The following is a 23,760-nucleotide window of genomic DNA, read 5'->3' on the forward strand; positions in this document are numbered from 1 at the left end:
CAAGGGCAAAGGGATTCTGCAGATGTAATTAAGAACCCTAATCAGTTGACTGTGTGTTAATCAAAAGAGATGCTATCCTGGGTGGGCCTGACCTAATCTGGTATGCTTTTTTTTTTTTTTTTTTAAGATCTTATTTATTTATTTGACAGAGAGAAACACAGCCAGAGAGGGAACACAAGCAGGGGGAGTAGGAGAGGGAGAAGCAGGCTCCCAGCTGAACAGGGAGCCCGATGCGGGGTTCGATCCCAGGACCCCGGGATCATAAGCCGAAGGCAGATGCTTAACGACCGAGCCACCCAAGCACCCCAGGTATGCATTTTAAAGAGGGCTTATACTTTCTCTGAACTCAGACAGACTCTCCTGCTGGCCTGGAAAAACCAAGTTGCTATGATTTCTACAGCTACAAGGAAATGAATTCTACCAAGAACCACGAGAGCTTGGGAGGAGACCCGAGCCAAGCCTCACAGGGGACCCTCGTCCTAGAGGACACCTGGACTGCTGCCTGAGCCAAGGACCCAGCTAGGCCTGCCCAGACTCCTGAACCATGAAAACCGTGGGATAGGCAATGTGAATTGTGGTAAACTGCTAAGTTGGTGGTGATGTGCTATGCAGAACAAATATACCTAGTAAGGGGCAAGGCTGGGCTACAAACCCACGTAGCCTGGCTCTAGAGTTCTCACTCATAACTACTTTTCTATTTGCCACTCTAGATCTGGGACCTGGGGTGGGTGGGAAAGGAGTTACTGAGTAGATCGGTCAGAACGCTCTGCTCTTGCGAAGCTGGGGGGGTCTCATTCTCACTCCATCTATCCAGCACCCATCATGTTTCAGGAACTCCATGAGGCATAAAGCAGCCACAGAGGCAGCCAGCATGGCCCTGGCACCCAGTGGGGAAGAGGCACTCAACAAACAACAATAATAATTACAATAAGCCAAGGGCTACAGAGAAGTAAAGGTGCTAAGGGAATGTGTAACAGGTCCTAGGGAACACCTTGGCCTGTGTCTGAGCAGGAATCAATCAAGCAGAGGTGAGGAGAGGGAGAAGAGCTTTCTAGGCAGAAGGAATAGCATGTACAAAGGCCCAGTGGTAGGAAAATGCAAGTACAGGGGAGGAACTAAACCAGGTCCCAAGGGGCTGGTAGGGAAAGAGGGTCCTGAGATGGCTAAAGAGGGAGGCAGGGGGCGCCTGGGTGGCTCAGTCGTTAAGCGTCTGCCTTCGGCTCAGGTCATGATCCCGGGGTCCTGGGATCGAGCCCCGCATCGGGCTCCCTGCTCCGCGGGAAGCCTGCTTCTCCCTCTCCCACTCCCCCTGCTTGTGTTCCCTCTTCTCGCTGTGTCTCTCTCTGTCAAATAAACAAAATCTTAAAAAAAAGAAAAAAAAAAGAGGGAGGCAGGGGCCAGCTCTGTTGGAATGATACTGCTCGTTACAGCCGACACTGACCATCTTCCACAAGAGCAATTCAAGGCCACATTACCCCAGACAACAGGAGCACTGGTGGCCCAAAGTCAAAAGCACTGCTTTCTGAGAAGGGAACTGGAAATGCTTTCAGACTCAACAAGCCCTGATAGGCTCATGTTGAGATCCTGGCAGCTGAAAATAGAAATCCTTTGCCCTCTGTCTTTTCTTGCATGTGAAAACACAGAGCTGGTCTCAACATGTGCGGTCAGTGGGCTGTGAGAGGTGGGGAGCCACCTGTCAGCACGTGTCAAGCTGGAGATAAGGTCCCTCGAGGAAACGCAAGAAGAAGGGGACCTTGGGGATTAAACAAAAGAACTGCAGTCTCCTGTCTCCTGACCTCGGGCTTACTGGCAAATGTTGGGGGCCTGACCTGCACTGCTTCCAGCCCTGAGTCACCGTAAGGGAAGCAGCACGTGTCCCAGGAGTCTTAACGGCCTTGGCAGATGGGGACTTAGAGCACTGTGCCAGGCGGCAGTGAAGGGAGTAAGGGCATGAGATGGGGGAGGGCGGGGGGGGTCATCTCTTGTTGCTGTCACTTGCCAGGTGTGACCTAAGGCAAGTTATTAACCTCTCGGAGCCTTGGCATCATCATCTGTCACGTGGAGTTTCTACGTTATAGGGTTGTGATGACTCAAATAAAGTATAGAAAGCCCCAGAATTGTACCCGGAACAGAGAAAGCGTGCAAGGAGAGGTTAACAACTAGAAACACTGCTGTTATGACCACCACTGTGGTGTCATCACCACCATCATCAGCATCATCATGGTCATGGTCATGACCACCACCAGCAGCAGCATATTCTATCAAGTACAGAACTGGCTTTATGAATAAGCTTATAAGCTTTAATCTTCCACAATCTGAGAAATTGGAGTTAAGGATGCATTAAATACTCGGGAAGGAGACAGAAGCCCCTCTTCCCCCCGGGCCCCAAATACTGGGAGTGTTCCATTCTTGGTGGCCACGGCTGTGGCAGAGAATTCAAGTCCCAAGGTCAAGGAAACGCACTGCAATTTTGTCCACCTCACCGGTGCTCTGAACCTGGGCTCACTAAATAATCTGTTGATTGCAGTCTGGTGCCCTAATGGGCCTGACTCCACAGAGAGGACGTGCTGATGTGCTAATGAGAATATTCCAGTCCTTGTGGCAGTTACAGTTTGATTTAAATTAATAAATTGGCTTCTCGTTTATTTTTTAAAATCACAGAGGAAAAAAGCCTATTCCCTGGGGCGTCTCCAAGGAAATGTTGCATTTGCCTCCATAAATATATTTTGACCACTCTTTGGGGGCTCTCCAGGCCAGAGACGGTAATTAAGAAAAACACAAAGCATTCGTGTATGCTTCCCCAATGCACAGAACGCTTTCACACCCATTTTTTTCATTTGCTCTGCCTCGATCTTATAAAGTATTACACTTCTCCTTGTTTCTCAGGGGTTCGGGGTGAATGCTGCTTTTAAGGTTAACATGAATAGACAAAAGTTCTGGTCTTTTAAAAAGAAGTTGTTAGTGACATAATTGTAAGAGGGGGTGTTGGTTAGAATGAATTGTACAGAAGGCTTTATGAGGTTTTAAAAAAGCTTTTCTTATTAAATAACTATAAAACCTCACCAAAATAGCTCAAACTAACTTGGGAGAAGGCCAGTCATAATTAGTGAAAACCTAAAATGCAGAATATTTTTTTAAATGCACTTTTAATACGTGAAGTCCACATAGTAAAAGGAACCCACAGCTAATAAAGCGCCTGTGTCTTTCACAAACAAACAGGACTCCATGAACTGGGCTGGTGTCCTTAACGAGGGTAAACAGTCCCACTCTGCAAGCTTGGAGGAGCCTCGAACACTCACTGAGCCTCGACTTCTTCATTTGAAAAGAAATCAGCCGCCAAGGGAAAGGACTGGATCATCTCCAGGTACCTAACAGCTCTACAAGACTCGTCTTTTCTAATTATGTTCACACTATTAATTTGCTCCTCAAATTCCTTCTTCATGGTGAAGGTGGAGGAAAGGCTACATATTCTAAATTAGCAGGGTTCAAATTAATGAGCTTTTACCATCTTCCAGGTCGATTTGGAGATGAACAAAAATAGAAAAAGAAATGAGATCTAGTAGCACTTACTCAGATACAGAATCGCGGGTTCACCTGGTCGATTTCTGCTCTCAGGGCGTCTGTTTAATGGAAGCCTGAGACGGGCAGTTCGGGTGTTTTGCTTTTATTTCAGAAAAAAAGGCATTAGTCAGCTGCCCGTTTGTCCAACAGTGGAGAGTAAAAGAATGACCACTGGGGTCTTTGAAGAGCATGGAAACAGGCACCCCCAGGTGGAAGGACAGATGTTGTTGGAAGTTCAACCAATTTTCCAGAACGTTTGGGCATCTCTTGTTTCTCATCCCGGGAAAAGGTTATTGCAGCAGTTTCAAAGATTTTGTGTCACTGCTTAGAGCAAGGTTGGGCCTGATAACTATAAAAGCAAAGGTTGATTCTTTACTGGGTGTTACAGACAGAACTGCATCCTTCCCAGATCTGTATGCTGAAGCCCTAAGCCCCAGTGGGACTGTATCTGGAGACGGGCTTTACGGAGGTAATCGAGTTTAAAAGAAGCCATAAGAACGGGGCCCTCATCCAATAGGAATCTGTGTCCTTAGAAGAAGAGACACCAGATCTCTTTCTCCCCTCTCTACACTCGCACGGAGAAAAGGCCACGAGAGGTGGGCGGCTGTCTGGGTGCCACGAAGAGGCCTCACCAGACCTGGACCCTGCCAGCGCCGCAATCTGGGACTTCGAGCCTCCAGCAGACACGTCCATCCAATGAGGCAGTGTGTTGTGACGGCAGCCCTCGCTGATTAATCCCCTGGGGAACACGGAGTAACAGGACTCACTGAAATCGAGCACCTGCTAGTACCAGGCCCCGGGCGAAGGATTCTAGGTGCATCATCCCATTTAATTCTCACGCCAGCCATACGAAGGAGGTGCTATCGTGATCCTTGCTTTACGTAAATTAGTTGGCTTTATTAGTTTGCTCATTCATTCCCTGGCCCCTTCATTCAATGACTCGACAGACATATGGCAAGCACCACACCTGCAACTTCCTACAGAATAAACGGCTTTGATTCCAAAGAAGGCCTACAAAGGACACCAAACGCACGGTCCACGTGGCCTGGATGTGACTCGGAGACCACACACATTCGGTCTCAAGTGATCGGGTGTGTGTCTCTTACCGTCCCATCTTCCTTGCTGCAACAGCCTTTCTATACCTATTGTTTTAAACCTTCCTCCTTTTTCTTCTCCTGCCAATTATGCGCTGACCCCCTTTCAGACCTCAAAATTGAGGTTTGCACATAATTGCTCTGACAATTCCCTTCGTATTGAGGCCAAGACTGAGTGCATCTTAATGAGATGCATAATTGCTTAGCACAATGCTTTTTATTCACCAACCATTCTGTGATTCAGCTCGGCAATTCATTTACCACCCATCTTCCCTCAATAAGGTCTTCAGGTTCCCCTTCTCCGGCCTGAGACTTTGAGAGCGAGCATTGTGCTTCTCTGGAGCCCCCATTCATCACAGTCATTTTGCTCATTTGCAATTTCCAGAACGGAGATCCATTCTCACTACACCGAAAGCATTGTTGCTCAAGACACATCTCAGGGCAGCGAAGGGGAGCTTTGACAGACTGGTGCTTTTCTCCTATCCCAAAACAAGATGAACGTAACTGAAATTAAATATGCCTTTCCCGACTTCATCATGCAACTGCAGACGGGAGAGCTGGTGGCCCGCACACAGCATCTGACGCCACGCGCATGGTAATCTACGAGCAGCGGCCTGGGCCACGACCGTGCACCAGCAGCAAAGTGTTAATAACCACATCAGGCTCGGTGCTGTAGTTTACACACTGCCCCCATCGGCCGCACCATTGCCTGAGACGGATTATTCCCATCTTTTGAGGGGACAGACCTGAGCCCTGGGAGCCTGCGTGACTTGCTCAAGAACACCCTTGTGGCCTGGTGAAGCTGGGACTTGAACGCGGGGCTTCTGGCTCTCAGCCTTGTCCAAAGGCCACCTGTGGACCAAATCCAGGCGTCCACTCGGTCTCGAGGCCTTCGCGCTGCAATGGCATAGCTGATCTGTCACTGCAGAGACCTACAACGCTCACCATCTAGGAAACAGGTGGGGACCTGGTCTAGAACTTAAGGAACCAACTTGGTTTAGCGCTTTAGAATGTTCCAGCAGAACGAGGAGGTTCTGGGGCGCCTTGGCTCTTAGTACGTGGGCAACCCTGGAGTAAGCGCTGAACTAGGAGCCAACGGACCCTGCCTATGGTTGGGGCGGCTACTGGTGATGGTATACACTGACACACCCCCCACTAGGTGCCTGGCCTTGTTCTAAGCATTTTACTGCTGTATCTTCATTTAGTCCTTGCAACAAACCCCTGAGGCACGGACTAGGATTATCCCTACGTTGACAGATGAGGAAACTGAGGCACAGAGAAGTTAAGTAACTTGCCTGAGGTCCCCCAGTGAGTACTGGCGGGGCTGTCTGCTCTACACCAGCACACTTTACCCCCTCCTCTAGCCTCGACTTCAAAGTGGGGCCTCATCTCAGTTTGTTAAGAGCTTGCTTGAGGGGACCGACTGGGTATCCGGAGCTTCCTTCTCTTTGCATCTACAGGGCGTGATCATCCGTGAGGCCAGGCTTTAGGACGATACTAGGAGAACACTGGAAGCAGTTTGTTACCATGGAGGAAAAGCTTGACAAATAGAACACCATTAAGTCCAAATATGCATTCAGTCCTTTTCTTTAATGTACCAACTAAACATAGCGGGAGGTCCTCCCATCCACAGGACCCCATCAACGAAACGGTGCTCTGCTGGAAATTTCAGGTGGTATGGATGGTTGTTGAAGAGACACTTACAAATGTAAGGATTTTGGCTCCATCCCGGCCTAGTCCCTGGAGGGGAGGAGGGAGCCACAAGGAGCCGGCGCCTCGGCCAGCAACGTGGCGGGCTCACAACTTAGATTTGTTACCTATTTCCACAGTACTTTATGCTCAAAGCAATCTCTGGACAAGGCAACATCGCCACCGGCAGCACTATTCCCACTTCTCTCCCCCAGCAGCCCACTGCTAGATTCCGCTTTCCTGAGGTCACCACCCCAGCATCTTGCAGTCCTCGCTCAAACCCTGGACGGGGGAGTTCAGGGATTAGTCTCCTACTAGCTGCTGGAACAACACATGGCCACAAAATCGGCAGCTGAAGCCAACACAAGTGTCTTCTCCCAGTTCTGGGGGCCCCAGGCCCTGCGGTCAAGGTGTGGGCAGTTCCTTCTGGAGGCCACTTGCTTTCCTTGGCTCATGGCTTGGGCCTCACATTACTCTGACCCCTACTTCCATCTGTCACCCCATCTCTGTCTCTTACCTCCCTTGTCATTACCCTGAACCCAACTACAATAACCTTCCCTACTTAAAATCCCTGACTTAACCACACCTGCCAAGTCTCTTTTGCCATGTGAGGTAACGTACCCACAGGCTCCAGGGATTAGGATGTGGACACCTTTTGTGGGGCCATTCTGCCTACCACAGTTTAGGAGGCAAGTAACTCCAGACCTTGGGCTGTGATTGCCCCTGGATCAAGGGCAAAGTCAAGGAGAGCACCAGAGAGGAAGAGCGGATGTCTGCTCTGGTTCTCTTAACTGGGTTCAGCAGCCGCTGTGGTACACGTTCACCTTTGGGGCTGGCTTGACTTTTATCCCCCAAATAGATCCTTTCCCCAGGCCACGATTAAGGTGCCCCCCAAACTGGTGGCTGTAATCTGTGGACTTTCCCAGGATCCCACTGTGTAAAGCCTGAGATCAGAAGCACAGCTACCTTCCAAGATTTGCACTGGATTTGGACACTGCTATTTAGCAAGTTAAATTTGAACATCCAAACTGATAAAGACAAGCAGGTTTTCTTAGGCTCAAGAAAGCCTGCACCGGTGCACTAATTGGATAACGAATGGCAACAATTTGCCAGGGGCTGTTTTTGGCAAGGCCTTATCTTCACAAGATGCTTATCACTTCTTCCCCTCTGACTGAGTTACACCGTGTACCCTGGGGAAGGAGACTCTGTTATCAATTGCAATTGCCTCTCATTCTCCTAGCTCCTGGTTCTTATTTCAAGATTACCTAGGCTTGAATCCCATATTTTTTTCTTTTAAGCAAAAAGAAAATTGCAATGTTATATGCTCTTCTCTGATAAGACAATGAACAAACCAACCAACACAATAAGCTCATTTTGCCACTTGCTCAAGAAAAATGGCACTTTGCTCTAAGGTAGGGGGGGAGGGGGGGCAGAAATCAGTTCCTCTAGATCCTTCTCATTAAGAAAGGAGTTGGCAAATTATTTCTCCTGTACTGATCTCTTAAGATCTCAGTTTTCAAGACAGCGATGAATCAGCCCATTTTTTGGCACTGGTTAGAAGCATGTTGGAAGAGAAGGCTATTGATTAACAAGAGGTTTGGAGATTATCTGTGGATTTCTATTTCTTACTCAATCCCTTTCCCCCAGGACCATGAATAATTGGATGTCAGCTGCTTCTGAACTCCCCTAGTATCTGCCAATTCCTTTAAAAAGTCACATTTCTTTTCAGACACCAGCTCATTTATCCTGTAAACTGGAGGAAAACCTACTGAGAGATGAGGCTGAGATTCTCAACAGAGATTAACCACTCTATGAACAAGAGAGCCCCAATGCAGAGAGCAGAAAGTGGAGGTGCCGTTTGTGAGCCAAAGTGGTGACAAAATACTTTTGAGGGACATGTCCCATGACAGCCTCCTTATTGCCAAATGTCACTCTAGCATGCCATTTCCCTATAAAATGAGATAAGACTTTCAAGCTGCTCCAGGAGTCCGGGAATGAAGGGACTCTGAGAATGATAATTACAGAATTACAAGGCTGTGGATGGCTGGGCTCACTTATAAGCTGAGGGACCGGCTTTCTCAGATTCAGATTTGTCCCTCCGTAAAGATTACAAGTTGTCCCTCGTTAATGGACTTCCAGGTTGCTCTTGAAAAGTGGAACCCAGACTGTTCCACCTGCAAAACCCAAGAGCTCAGTGTGAGTTTAATTCCTTAGCCTTGGTAATAAATGAATTTGGGGGGCGAGTTAACCCTTTCGTACAATTCCCTCTATTGGTGACTGCTGGTTAAACAGGTCCCTCCCGAAAAGAAGAATGAACTGGGGAGAAAATTGCAGATGGACACTGTGCCTCAGCATGGAAGTGCTCAGAAAAGGAACATCCCAAAGCAGCCTCCCAACTCTTAAACCCATGGAAGTACTCCCCTGCAGTTTCCCTATCTCAGGCACCATCTCTGGCCTGAGCAATCTTGTTCCTGGTTCAAGGATACTCTGTTGACTCATAAGGGGGCTGCATGAGTTTCTGCAAGAGGTCTCAAAGCTTGGAAGCAGAGAAAAGCTGCAGGCTCTGGATGCAGGTGCACAGAGCCCCCATCATCCTTGCTCTGAGCGCTGCCTCCTGTCCTGGATCTGGCTTCCCCCAGCTGTGCCTAGAGCACCTGCAGTCTTCACCACATTGAGTCCCCGCTGACCAGCGACCTAGGGCAGGCACACAGCCAGCTCATTTATGGACTCTCACTCAAGGAGTGGGTTTCACCTCTACTTCAGGACCAGTGAACTGAGAAGCAAAAGGAGTTCGGGTGACCTGTGTAGGCAAAAAACCTCTCTCTCCACCAGCTGAGCTGGTAGAGGTGGCCTGCTTCCCGGAGCCAGGGGCTTCAGAGCTGGTTTGAATCGTGGCTCTGCAACTCCTCAACTCGTCTGGAGGGCCCTGCACAGGTGACTTTAAAGGACAACACCACCTTTCTGTGCCTCAGTCCCCTCGGTTGCAAACTGAGGAATGATGCGTTTGAAGAGCAGTAACAGGTAGTTCGGATGTGAGGGACTGTAAAAGTCACAGGGCAAGAGAAGCTTCTCATCAGTCAGTGACTGGGACCCAGGCTACGACGATTGTTGGTTTTGAAGGAAGAACTGTAGGGAATTTTAAAGACGGAAACATAAAGGCAAAAAAACATGCTTGCCGGCGCATCTGACTGCGTCAGTGCTGGCTACTGTCCTAGCCCTTGACACAAGTCAACTCGTTAAATTCTCATAACTGTTCAAAGAGGCAGGTACTGCTGTTCCCCCCATTATGCAGATAAAGACACTGAGGCATTCAGCATTTAGGAATCGACCCAAGATGCCTCTGCTAGTAAGTATGGCTTTAAACCAAGGCAGGCTGATTGGGAGAATGCCCAGTTTTCACTGCTGTACTATGTGGCCTCTTTAGCTAAAGGTAAAGAAATTATTCCCACATTCCTGGAGAGGTGATTGAAGCCCCAGGACGTTGAAATATTCGCCCAAGATCCCACTGCTACTAAGTGAAAAAAGGCAGAATTTCAACTCAGGACTTAGGGCTCTAAATTCCCTTCTCTTCCCGTTAAAGCACGTTTTTTGAGATCTGTTGCATGTGGGGGTGAGGGTGATAGGGAAGATACCTAAAAAAGGTCATTTGCAAATAAATGCTGGAATGAGGAGGTCAGGGTCTGTAGGACCCACCTTTGGCTCCTCCTGCCTGCTTTTTTAACGAAGTGAGGTCAGGAACAGCCCAACCCAAGAAGAGAATAAATTTGGACTCTGGCCACCCATGGGAGCCTGGCTCCGCTCCAAGCCCTACAAATCCCCTTCACCCCAGGGACACGGCATCCAGGAAGGATGGGGCTGCCTTTTAAAGGCATCGCAGTGGCCCTCCCTTCCAGGGCGCTTGCTCAAAGCCCCATTTCACTTCTCCCTGAGTTGAGAGCGTTAGGAATATTTAATGCCCCCAGAGGAACCGCAAGGCTGGCCATCTAGCTAGCCCACCACGGGACTCCAGGTCCCTGCCATGACAAGCACCCCATGCTGCACAAACACAGCTTTTATTTCCTAAGTTTTCAGAAAGCAAAAGTGTGCCAAGCTCCGGGAGAGGTAAGGACCTCTTCCGGTTTCCCTGTCTCCAAAACCCATGCACTTGTCCCTTGTTATCCAATGCGCAGGACCCATGCCGCTTCTAGGAGCCCCAGGGAGTGGGCTATTTGCTCAGGAGTGTTCCCCGGTTCCATTCCGGCAGGCAAAGGTGGGGTCAAAGGCTCTGCATTTCTAACAAGCTCCCAGGGGTTGTCAAGACTGCTGGTCCTTGGACCCGGCTTTGAGTAGTAAAAGCCCAGAGCCTGAGCTTTGGGATTTGTTCAATTTCCTTTTGTGATGCTCAAGTGCAGCCAAAGCGGAGAACCCAAGCTTTAAAGATGGCGCTCCCTTTTCACAGGTAGAAGATGATCCAGCTAAACGGAGCTCTGTCTTCCAAGTGATCTGAACTTGGGACTTGTTCATGTGTCCCCGGGGATCGTGTGCGCCTTTCTGGCTTTTGTGTCTGAATAACAGTAACAGTAACAAACAGCAAACACTTGTGTTGGCCTCACTGAGTGCATCACCTTAGCAAACACTTCACGTGTCTGGATTCATTTAATCCTCACGAGAAGCCTAGGAGGCAGGGGCCAATATTATCCTCATTTTGCATGTGAGGAAACCGGCATGGAGAAGGTCAGAAGCTTTCCCAAGTCCCAGAGCAGACAAGTGGTGGCCCCGGGATTCCAGCCCAGGTGGGCCAGTTCCAAGGCCCGTGCTCCTAACCACTTCTCGGCTGTGTGGCCTCAGACACTCCCCTTTTTCTCAGAGCTTTTCCCCAAACACTGGGGCAGGACGTGAGGCCAGGATCCAAGCAAGCCCTGAACTTGCCCAGCTCTCAAAAACGGAACTCTGCCCTGGCAGGACGTCATTATATCCATGGCTAAATCTGTGGATATTCCTGTAGGGAACATGCTGGAGACGGAACAGATGGTCAGAGCCGTTTCTCCAATACTTGGAATGACTGCCAGACAGCATATTGGCTGTTTTGTGGCTTTAAAGCCCTGATTTAAGAAGAAGAAAAAGAAACGTTGCAAAAGGCCATTTTAGGCAGCACCAAAGTCTGCCCGAGCGTCACACCCCTGTGGTATATTCCAGAATAGCCAACTTCTTTCCAGGGCTGCCCAACACCTGCCAAGGCTGGGATGAGGCCAACCTGGGAGCGCCTCCTGGCGTGGTAATGTAGATATCGAACAGCAGAAAATCAACTGGAGGAACTGGAGCTGCCAACCTTTCTAGAAATCAGGAGCCACGAAGGACCCTGGTTTTACAAACCCTTGGCCTCTTTGTCCTCACCAGAGGGGCATGGGAGGATCGGCTGCCTGCCCAGGAGGGACAATGCTTTTAGTCCCTTGAAAGTTAGCACATCCTTTCCCCTTTGTGGGTTTAAGTGTGCAGGGAGGGGGGAGCCAGCGGTCTCTCGGTGGGCCACCTCTCCTGCGCCCTGGGTCAGGCTGTGCACACACACAAGCACACGTGTGTACTCACACCTAGTCTAGGTTAATGATCTGATCCATCATCTACGCTACTCCAGCATCAGGCGCTGAACTGAAATAGGATTTCATCCTGTAACGGTCAGTTTACTGGTGACGCGCCTGTCAGAGTATATACTAATAGAGGGCAAGGGTGTTTGTCCCGAGTCCCAGGTTCTAGCAAGTGCTACGCACAGAGCAGGTGTTACAGATTGCGTTCTGTCCCCCACCCCCCCGACACACACATTCATATGTTGGAACTAACCCCCGGTACCTGTGAATGTGACTTTATTTGGAAATAGGGTCATTGCAGATGTAATTAATTAAGATGAAGTCCTACTGGAGTAGGTGGCCCCTGATCCAATAGGATTCAAGTCCTTTTAAGAAAGGGAAATTTGGGCGCGCGCGCGCGCACACACACACACACGGAGAACACCACGAGGGGGAAAGACGGGGACCGAGGGGACACTTCTATAAGCCACAGACAGAGGCTGCCAACAAACACCAGAAGCCAGGCAAGGGGCATGGAACAGGTTCTTCCTCGTGCTCTCAGAAGGAACCAACCCTGCCAACACCGTGAGCTTGGACTTCCGGCCTCCAGCGCCGTGGGACAAGAAGTTTCAGTTCTGTGAGCCGCCCAGTCTGGTGCCCTGTGTCACGGCATCCTGAGCAAACTACCTGAGTGGGTTCGCAGAGAGAGGGCATCAAGGGATTCCAGCTTCATTTCAATCAATGCACATTTGCCGGGTTCCTGCTTGTGCCACAGGCCATGGAAGGAGGAGGGAAGGGGGGAGGACAAGAGGGAAGAAAGAAACGGCTGGATGCGGACTCAGTATTGAGGGAGGGTGAGGTCTGGCTTGAGCAATCCCCCCACCTCACCCCTGCATTCCTTTCAGGCTGTGGCCCGCTTTCCCCAGTTCCTTCAAGCACCAGACCCCTGAGCCTATTCTCTCCAACCTCCCACACTGACACATGCTGGTCTCCAGAAAGATTCTTACCAGATGGAAGTTGAGATGGAAAGGGTCGATACCTTTTCTAAGCATCAGCCCTTCCGTGGTACTTGTACACAAAAATGGTTTTAGGGGAGACACCAGGCATCGGCTTGGCTCGGAGACGTATTCTCTGGACCAGGGATATCACTTGGCCCCAGGAGACCTCCTGCCTTGATGGCTGAAGTCCTGGTCACCTTCTCACCACCAATGTCCACCCACCAGACTTGCTCAAAGCACAGGCAAACCACTCCCTTCGTTGCCCAAACACCTTCTGAGCCCCTCTTCTGTAGCTGGCCCGAAATAGCTACCAGGTGAACAAGATACGGCCCCTGCCCTCAAGGGGCTCAAGGCGTAGTAACATCATTTCAGATGCACAGGCACGAACAAGGGAAACGTGGGAATGGAGGTGCGGTGAGCGTGCAGGGGACCTGCACGGTCCAATATGGCAGTCACCAGCCACATGTGGCTACTGAGCAGGTGACACTCAGCCAGTCCGAGTTGAGACGTGCTGTGTCAAATATACATCAAACTTCAAAGACAGTACAAAAACAGGAACAAAAATATCTTATTTTTTTTTAATCTTTAAGTAGGCTCCATATCCCACGTGGGGACTTGAACTCATGACCCTGAGATCAAGCGTCACATGCTCTACTGACTGAGCCAGCCAGGTGCCCCAAGAACATAAAATATCCTAATAATTTTACATTGACTACATGTAGAAATAATCACACTTTGGATGTATTGGGTTAAATAAAATATGTTATTAAAATGAACCTCGCCTGTTTTAACTTTTCAAAATGTGGCTACTAGAAAATTTCAAATTATATATGTGAGTCACGTTTATTCCTGGTAGGCAACACCATTCTGGGAGGACATTTAACCTGAGCTTGGGGAGAAAAAAGAATCAGGGAGAGCTTCCCAAAAGAGGTTTCATCTGAGCTAATTAAAAAAAAAACAAAACAGCATTGATTAAATAGCTTGCCATGTGCCCAGAACTTTTCATATACTCTTTTTTAAAGATTTTATTTATCTATTTGAGAGAGATAGAGAGAACATGAGCAGGGGGAGGGGCAGAGGGAGAGGGAGAAGCAGACTTCCCGCTCAGCAGGGAGATCAAAGCAGAACTTGATCCCAGGACCCTGAGTTCACGACCTGAGTTGGAGTCAAGGGCTTAACTGACTGAGCCACCCAGGTGCCCCTTTTCACAATCTTTCTAATTTAATCTTTGATAACTGAACTGTTGTTATTTTGTTCCTTTTTAATTTTTTTTTAAAGATTTATTTATTGGGGGGGCAGGAGAGGGAGACAGAAACTTAAGCAGACCCCACACCAAGCGCAGAGCCTTGCATGGGGCTGGACCCAGGGCCCAGTCTCACGCCCCTGAGATCATGACCTGAGCCGAAACCAAGAGCCGGACACTTAACAGACTGCACCACCCAGACACCCCTTTGTTCCTTCTTTATAAACGAGGTCTCCAGTGCTAGAAAACTTCAACTGTTTGCTGTGATTTCATAGTAATTAGTGGTGAAGATGGGGTGGAAAGCCTGCTCCCCACCAGATCCGCAGGCCAACTTCACCATCGGGAAGGGGGGCTAAAGGGGGCAGGAGACAATGCCCACCCCCACCCAGGTCTCTCCTACAGAGAAACTGAGAACAAGCCAAGGCTTAGTTTCAGCCCTATGCATCCGACAAGGTTCAAATCCAATTGGCTGAGAAGCTACTTGAGTTGTGTAATTTACAGAAAAATCAAATTATGTATAAGCCTCTTATAATTGAGGGTAATTTAGGAAATAACTTTCTGAAAATGGCAGATTTTACAGCTGTGTTACCATTTGGAAATTGCTGAGGTCATTTTGTCACTCGGATGCCCTTCTCTGGCTGAAAGAGGCCAGGTTATAGTCACACAGACTGACATAGAAAAATCCCATTAGGGCACTGAGCTCATTACATAGATTTGAATATACTGGGTCAAACCAAGCTTCCTGAAACAGAGCAACTGCCTATAAAGATGGGCTGAATGAAATGTGGATGAAGCCACGTGCTTGATGGCATCATCACATTTCCATCACACAGAGAGGGGGTCTTACTAAACAATTATTACTGAAGCACTTCGCTAGGGGCTGGGGGTATGACAAACAATAAAGGAGAGGTTTAAACTCAATGGCTCTGTCTGTCATGTTCCAGGCTATGGGTTGAGCGTACAGGTACACACACACACACATACATACACAGGCACCCATGGCCTTATCGATCAGCATGTCCAGCTTTTTAATAACAGAGTCAACCAGACACATAACATAAATCAAAATTTTTAGGAAGTGCTCACGATAAATAGCTAGTAGCTTCCAAGCGAGAGGAAATCATTCTATCTTATTATTATTCAACAAAATTCCAAGTGTGCACCTGCAAAGTGTCTGAGCCTGTAGTACAGGGGCCCAACGTGGCCCAGACCCTCTAAGAGAAGTCCCAGGTCACGTAACTCAACTCAGACCATTGTTGGCTACTAATTAACACGATTAATACCAATTCTTCCTCGGTACAATCTCAGGTGCTTTTTATACAGGATTTCAAAACTCACAAAACTCCAAGACTGCATTGTGTTCCTATTTTACAGTTAAAGGAACCAATGCTTGGGAGGTCAAGTCATCAACCCAAGCCATACACCTGGGCTGGGATCCCCCAGTTCCTTCAGGCATCCAGTTCTCTCCTCTGACCCAAATCGTGTCTGACTCTAGAGTCCCCATCTGTCCTGGCTCGATTGGAAATCTGACCAGGGTGCCTTCCCTGGTTCAAAAATAACAGAGGCACTGGCCATGGTGAAAAAGGCGGCCCACTGTCCCTGGGTTTTGCAATGGGCTTGCTCATCTATTGTAATTTGCAGCTAATAATGAAGCATTCTCCCAAGCGCTGTGTGTAAGATCAAGTTCATGTACTATTTCATCTTTGCCAGCCAGCTGCCTTTCTGCTAGGCTGACAGTAAGTAATATCTTTGCATAAGGAGCCAGTCCACAACTAAATCAATTAATCCCTCTTCGGCTGGTAGACAGCTGTTGGGTCAAAACAAGATAATTAGATGGACGCGTCATTTACCAGGTGGTCAGTAATGAAGGGATTAATTGCCCAGAGTCGGAGGCTCTACAATGTCTGTTCTTCCTTGCCTTCTCCAGGGTGTCAGCCATTAGCAGCAGTCTTCCCAAACAAAAATTCAGAAGGCCGGGAGCCTCTTCTCCTTTCGCACTTATCCGAAAGACTGGAGCTGCTCCTTCTGAAGCGCCCATCTGATGCGTGGCATGGGGCAGGTCTGGGTTCTCCTGCTTACGGGGTCCAGAGCCGCATGGCTCAAGTGTCCCCGACGCAGGGCCCCTCCCAAAGCCCTGCCTGGGGGCTCCGTCTCTCGGGTCCGACCACACGGCCCCGGCAGAGTCTCCCACGCTGGGGACCTCGACTCGTAAACCCGCCAGTGGAACACGAGAGAGGCTGAGTGCTCAAAACTGCCCCAGGGCCTTCATAAGAAACAACAGGGAGCAGCCTCAGTGCCTACGCTTTGAGGGGCTTTTGAGAATCAAAGAGTTTTGAACTGGAGGGACCCCTATGGATCCAGTGCTTCTGAACTCGGCTGCCGCTCAGAATCACCGGGCAGTTCTGAAGAACACTGATGCCTCCGCCCCTAACCCAGACCCACCAACAAAAGCAGAACCTCTGGGTGAGGCCTGGGCACTGGCCACTGTGTCAAAGCTCCCTGAGTGGTCCTCATGGGCAGCCAGGGATGAGAACGCCAGGTCTCGGTCATTTTGTCGAAGAGGCCGCCGTGGCAAGGAGGGGACAGGCTCTGCCTTAGAGAAGCCCCACAGTTAACAAGCAGCTTGACTTGGAAGCAGCCCTGACTCATGAGCTGTACGCTCTCTCCTCTGGGCTCCTTGGGACCACCGATCCCGCCTGCGAGTAAACACTACACCCGCCGCGAGGGTGGACGAGCCTGGTCCAGCAGGCACCACCCTGTCCTTCCTGCCTTCTCTCCAACCAGCTCCCTGCAGGCTCCTCACTCCGACCACAAAGCCCTCACCATTCTCTGACTGTGCCATGGACTATCCCCCCTGGTGCCCACACTCCTGCTATTCCTCCCCTCCCTGATGCTGTTCCCTCTTCTCTGTCAGGGGAAGCCTGATGGGTCTTCAAAGGCCTAACTCAAATGCCACCCCCTCTACAAAGCCTCCCCCTCGCCCTGTACCTTAAAGGGCTGATTACTTACTCCTGATTCTCCCATAACTGAAAGGCTTCTATTGTGCACCATTTATCATGTCCTACGACCTACCTGCCTCTCCTCCCCACATCTTTTCCCTCTGCTTAGCCTATAAATGTGTGCAGAAGAAACAAAGTTCGGCAAGCATTGCTAAGAAAGCTATTTAGGTTGTGCTAGAAGAGCCCCCACCCCAACCCCTTTGGACAAGTCAAGCTTTTATCAATCTAAACTTAATCAAAGACCCCGACTTCCCAATTTCACCAAAGTAAGCTATCCCACAGCAGAGTTCTTCAGGGGGATTCCTGTTCAGCCTGGCCATAGCCAAGAGACAAAGGTCTCTCCAAATATCAGGTTCAGGAAGCAGAAAACAAAACTTCAGTTGTTTATTGGACATCCACTGTACATTCCACATCACTCCACAAGCCTTGGCCCCTGACTTCAGGAATTTTACAACAGTCCTCAGCACATCCGTCTCAGCTTGAGTCACTAGGGAAGAGAACCTCAAGGAAGCATTTTTTTTCCACCTGGAAAAGATGAAGTGATAGGCTCTCATTCTCCTACAATCTTACCAGGTCAGATGGGCCTGGCGCTACCATTTCAGAGAGCTACGTGATCTTGGCAAATTGCTCAGTTAACTGAACCTCCATTAACTTATCTGAAGAATGGGGTTCAACCTTCCTTTTGGGGTTGTTGTGAAGATTCAATGAGATACGTGTAGAAAAGCCTTGAACAATGTGGTCTAGTAGAGTGAAAGTAGATTACACTTTCAGTGAAGAGTAACTTTCCTTCCTTTCTCCCTCTTTTGATCCTTCCTCCTTGAGCCTACCTTACGGAGAGGTAAATTTACTGTAGCATATGAAGACTGGACCGTTAAGGGGCCGCCAAATAACATATTTTTTCCCTCAAAAAAACATTTCTTTTTTTTTAGCCTCAAAACAGTTCACTCAGAATACCACTAGATCCCTCAAACACAGCCTGGCCTTCCCAGACCCTTAGGAATGCCCGTCAACAGTCGGACCTAGTGCACTCCTGCAAGCCTTCTAGATAGACTCTGTGTTTATGAATTCCTGGTCAGCCCCTGGGCCGTGCATCTATCTTCTCGGAACGTGGTAATCACAGAGCAAGGAGAAATGCTAAAGAAAGCAGCAGGCAGGGCAGGGCTGAACCACATGAGTGACGCTGTGAAGATTTCAGGGAACCCACGCGAGGACCAGGAGGTGGGCGAGGCCAAAGGACAAGCTGTCTCGCTCCTGCTGGCACTCTGGGGGCAATTATGCCCTATTAATGGCTGATGACGGAGCTCTGCCCCGCGAGTCTGAGCTGCAACAGGGCGGCCCACAGATGCGCTCGGGCCACAAATACGCAGTTGGCAACTCCTGAACTTTCGGTGACTTGACACCAGCTGATCTGATCAGCAATTACATTTTATTTTGGGGCCAGGGAGACAGCAGAGAACCAGGAAAATTATAAGACACCAGAGTACAGTTTTTCTAAGAATATCAACCATAAACTTTTTTTTACCCAATTGTTGTTTTAGTAGTTAGGGGATTTGTGAGGCCCTGAAATAAGAAAACCTTGGATACAAAAATCAGATTATAGCCAATTTTCCCCAAAGGAGCTTTTAAGCCTTTGCCCAATAAAAATCTGGGTGTGATTCTGTTGTTGTTTTGGAGGGGAGACAGGGTAATTCATGCCAAGAGAACTTTGCTGGTGACAGTGAGCATAGCATAGAGATAAATGGATTTGTAGTCTGTCCTGGGTTTGAATCCTTACTCAGCTTCTTATTAGCTGTGTGGCCCTAGGCAAGCTGTGTAACTTTCTTGGCTTCAGCTCTCCCATTCGTGAAATGGGAGTGGCAGACCTGGTTTGGGGCTTCTTCTAAGCGTTCCATGAGGGGTTTAGAAGCATCTAGATAACAGCTGGTCTAGAGCACCAGTACATGGTAACTAAGATGGTGCCTTCTCGCTCTAACCTTGGTTTCTTATCTACAATAAATAGTTCATGTTTTCACCATCATATATCAAACCCAAATAACCAGTCAGCATAAGACGGGGAAATGGCACCTCTAGGAGCAGTTTGGTTTCTAGCAATTTACAGGGTTTGTCATCTGCCTCTGTGATAACACCAGTCCAGACTTAGCGGCTTCAACAGCCTTGGCTGGTAGGGAAACACGACAAACCACAACCATGCCCAATCAGGTGCAAAGTCTGTAAATGTCTTGTGGACACAAAACTTAACTCAACAGGGGTGCTTGCTCCCTTCTCTCCTCTAAATGCCCAGCCCACAGCAGCCCAAATGATCACCACGACAGTGTCTCTGAGAAGGACCACTGGCCATATTTGCGTGGGAATGGAACGTAATTGCAGCTTGTAAAGGAAACCAGCCTAAGAAAAAAACATCCCGGGCAACATCCCGAGGAAACAGGGAGATCTTCCTGCGGGGATGTTTTCCTGGTTGCCAGAGAAGGAGGCCGGACAGCTTGCCCACGACATTCTTGATGGAGGTGACTCACCCACCTACACCCTCACAAATGGCTCCCAGAGCTGCCTCTCCAGCCCCATCTTCCTTCCCAGGTCCTAGGCTGCTGCTAAATTAGCTTCTCACCCAGAAAACAAAACACCACCAGAAGGAAGAGAAGAGATGACCTCTACCCAAGTAGGTTGGACCAAGCTTTCCAGTCAACTCACTCACGTCAGCCCTGGGATACCAAGAGGAACCAGACATGGAAGGCTAACCCACATGCCCAGCTCACTCTCTGGTGCCCAGCGCCTGGCACGTGTAATACTGAAGAAATGGATGAGTGAACGAGTGAATGAATCCAGGAATGAACAAACTCCATAGGAGGCACCGAGCAAAGTACTGTTACAAATGAGGGAAGGCAGTCTCAGAGGGGTGAAGTATCTTGCCCACACTCACGTAGCCTGGAAATGAAGAAACCAGGCTTGGAACCCACGTCTGACTCGGAAGTCAAGGCTTCCGATATGGAAACCCCCCGCATGACCATGATAATGACAAATGATTACATAGTCCCTGACACATCAGAGTGATTTTATCCTCCCAACATTCCAGAGACACGGACTCATCACATATTCAAGTTGCACAACCAGTCGGAGGTGAGGTAGGGGTGTGAACCTAGACTTTCATTCTTTCAATCACAGATATTTGGGGGCACCGTCTATAGACCAGGCCCTGTGTTAGGGGTTGGGGATACAACAGTAAACAGCACAGACACAGTCCATGGACTTCCTGTCCAGAGGGGTGTCTACTTCAGAAATAAGCTCCTCCCATGACGCTGTATGCTGCCCACAGAATTTCCCCAGGAAAAAGTAGTGTTTCAGCAGCTGTACTTTGAAAGGGAAAATTATCTGAGAACAGAGCATGTCAACAAAAAAATAGGAATGGCTTGCATCTCAGTAGCCTGTGCTGTTCTCAACACGGCTTACCAGAAACCCTATCCTTTGTCGAGGCTAGTTCTACCCCTTCCTAAGGACGGGTATGCAAACATGCTAGGAGACTTGCCTATAATAATCAGATTAATTGGGCACCAAACAAAACCCAAATATCACATTCCCTGCTGAGTCACCAGGGAACACAACAGGAAGCCTCAGGCAATGTGAGTTTGCAATTACCTGGCTAATCAGGCCTTGCCACACTAGAACTCCAAAGCAGTGGGGCTGACAAGGGAGTGAATTCACCTGGTTAGGCCACCCATGATGCACAAACTCAGGAGTCCATTTTTGCAGAAGGGAGTGCAGGTGAGAGACAGGAAATATCTGTGGGATCAGAAAGTTCCCTTTGCAAGACTTCAGGGAATGTCGCATTACCATGCATCACCTTCCTCTACCAAGCACCTTAGTACACAGAAATACTAAATTAAGAATTTGATACAAAGTAAAGCTCAGAGACTAAGGCCAAAGAAATACATTTTTTTCTTTTCTCAACAGCACTCAGAGGTCAGACAATGGGCCACTAGTTGCTCACTTGCCAGTTCCTGGCATCAAGTGCTAATTAATGTTCCCACAGGAGAACCAGCCTTAGAGTCTCCATATCAAGACCCACACACACCACTGAGGCCATCGCCATGGTGACCAGGCCTCTTCCCTTGGCTCCTAGCTTTCGACAAGGACACATTTCCTTGGTTGGAGCTTATTTTGCTCCAAGAGAAACTCTTCATAATTGAGCTCAATTTACCATGACAGTCACTTAACAAAAAGCACCGCCCCGCTGCCGCCCAAGAATTGAGTCTTGGTAACGGGCACAGTGAGGTGGAATCCTTGGGGCATCTTGGACTTGAATGAACCAACGTGGGAGCAGGGTGGCCGGTTCACCCACAGGTGAACCTTCTTTCGGGGTGCTTAGGGGGACACTGCCCAGCCGGCTCTATAATTTCAGAGCCCCATTGCTGGCACCTGTGACTATGTGGATCTCAAACCCGAGCAGGTCAGAAAGCTTAGTCCAGCACTACACCAAAGCATTTCTCGAATTCTAAATCCTGCTCGCTAGAATTTCGGAGCCATTATACAGACAAAGGGTGGCCAAGAAAGTCATCACTGAAGGTAAAATGCCAGGCAGCGCAAGGAAGTTTCAAATCCCCCAAGAACCAGATTTTGGAGTCTTTCATTCTCCCCTCCCCCAAAAAATTGATGCACGGAGACCAAGCCGAGAAAGCAAGGAAGTTTCCAGGGCTTACCTGGGTTGGGCTGTAGAGTTCCTGCAGGGGGCTTCGAGACCCCTTCCGGCAGCAGATGTCCACACCGAAGGGGTTCCTCCGCATGACTGAGGAGAGAAAGTGAAGGCTCATCAGAAATGAGCAACAAAGCCTTGTTGTCCGACAAAGAAAAAGGCACAGAGGTAGGTGGGGGAAGAAGAAACAGGAAAGGAAGGGAGATAAAACCACTTCTAGCAAAGCTGCTGTTCCTTTACCCAATGGCACGTCTTCTCCAGCATTCAGGTATCTCCACACTCAGAAGGACATAAATAATCTTAAACATTCTTCCCAGCAAGTTTTTAAGAAAACAAGACAGGCATCTAAAACTCACTGAAATGAAGCTACTTACAAAAGTCAGCGTAAAGGTTTTTCCGAGAGAGTGAGTTCTACCAGCACCAGGCTTGGTGATGTACTTCAAATCCCACAGCCTCCTTGAGGCCTCAGTGATCAATCACAATCTCTTATTCCTGCCTTCCCTGCCATCTCCCCGGCACCTGGTTCTGGTCTCCTGAGCACCCATGCAGGGCCTCCCCCTGGAGGGCTCTTCCACTGGCTAAGTCAGACACCTGGTCACTCCAAAGCCTCTTGTAAACTAGGTTACTTTTAATGAAAATGTCAGGTCAAGGCCAAAAGGACAAGGGCTATGGTTCTGAACAGACAGAGGTGGCACTTACAAGTAATAAGAGAGGGGAAAGGGGCGCCTGAGTGGCTCAGTCGGTTAAGCGTCTGACTTTTGATCTCAGCTCAGGTCTTGATCTCGGGGTCGTGAGTTCAAGCCCCACACTGGGCTCCACGCTGGACACGGAGCCCACATAAAAAAATTTTAAAAAATAAAAGAGGGAGAATAAAGGGAACTTCTCAAAAGCCAGTGGCGTTGGGGACACTCAGCACTACTTTTTTAAAGGTTTTATTTTTAAGTACTCTCTACACCCAACATGAGGTTCAAACTCACAACCCCAAGATCAAGAGTCACGTGCTCCACCAACTGAGCCAGGCAGGCTCTCTCCCCACCACCCCTCGAACTATTTTTAAGTGGAAAAGAGTTTTTCTTTTTTTTTCATTCTTCTTGTTCACAAAACACCCTCCTTCTGGGCAGTCCCTCCCAGAGCCTAACACACTGTCACCTGTTGATAATTATTTGAAGGGCGGGCGGCATGGAGGAGGGAGGAGCAAATGAATGAGCGAACAAGCGTTTTCTTCCACAGGACGCGATTTTCTTGTGGAATGACTTGGTAGGGGCATGGGCGGGACAAGGAAAGCAGGTCCATCCGCAAGCCTGAAGAATTCGCCTTTATGTAGCTATGTAGCAGCCGCAGAGTGGACCCATGATGTTCCCTGGGTTTGCATTCCGGCTCTACCACATTCCCGCTGTGTGATCTTTGGCAAGGCACCTAACCTTGCTGTGCCTGTGTTTCTTCAGCTGTAAGATGCAGTTGGCTGTGAGGATTCAACGAGTTACTCCTATCTGCAGAATGCTTAAACCGGGGTGCTGGCCAGAAGGCGTTTCTTACAAATTTCTGAAGGGCATCAAACCGTATGCTGAATTTACACAGAACGATTCCTGACCAAAACCCGCCTACCCCCGGGGTGGGGGGAGGTGAGAACTTCTCTACTCTGAGCCATCCAGCGAGCTGATGGGAAGTCAGCAGACCTCAAAAGCTTCCCTGACCCGAGAGCCACAGAAGGCTGGGAGGGGGGGCCCAAGGGGGACACACCCAGGCCCCTCCCTCCGCTTAGAAGCCAGCCAGAGGTCCGAAATGTGAGGGGAAAAGCCATCTCCGCAAGGAGTCAATTCCTTCTGGACGTTCTCCAGGTGAATTGACCCTTTCTCAGGCAGTTCTCCTTTGACCTGTCCCTTGGAGCCACGTGGAAACCCTCAGAGTAAATCATCGCTTCCAGGAAGCTGGAAGCTGCGTTTTCTGTCCCC

At 49.1% G+C, this 23,760-nt stretch overlaps 1 protein-coding gene across 3 annotated transcripts in view; it reads right to left on the bottom strand.

Annotated features, from left to right (window-relative positions):
- The window catches only part of CHST11 (carbohydrate sulfotransferase 11), a 264,556-nt gene that overhangs the window by 117,571 nt on the left and 123,225 nt on the right, over window positions 1–23,760 (bottom strand). For all 3 annotated transcript variants that reach the window (XM_027594355.2, XM_027594353.2, XM_027594352.2), the window contains exon 2: window positions 21,816–21,901. In XM_027594355.2, the coding sequence (XP_027450156.1) occupies window positions 21,816–21,899 (84 nt within the window). In that variant the 5' untranslated portion in view covers window positions 21,900–21,901. The remainder of the gene's footprint in view (window positions 1–21,815; window positions 21,902–23,760) is intronic.

Source organism: Zalophus californianus, chromosome 9 (genome assembly GCF_009762305.2).
Source record: "Zalophus californianus isolate mZalCal1 chromosome 9, mZalCal1.pri.v2, whole genome shotgun sequence".
In the NCBI taxonomy this organism is placed as follows: Eukaryota; Metazoa; Chordata; class Mammalia; order Carnivora; family Otariidae; genus Zalophus; species Zalophus californianus.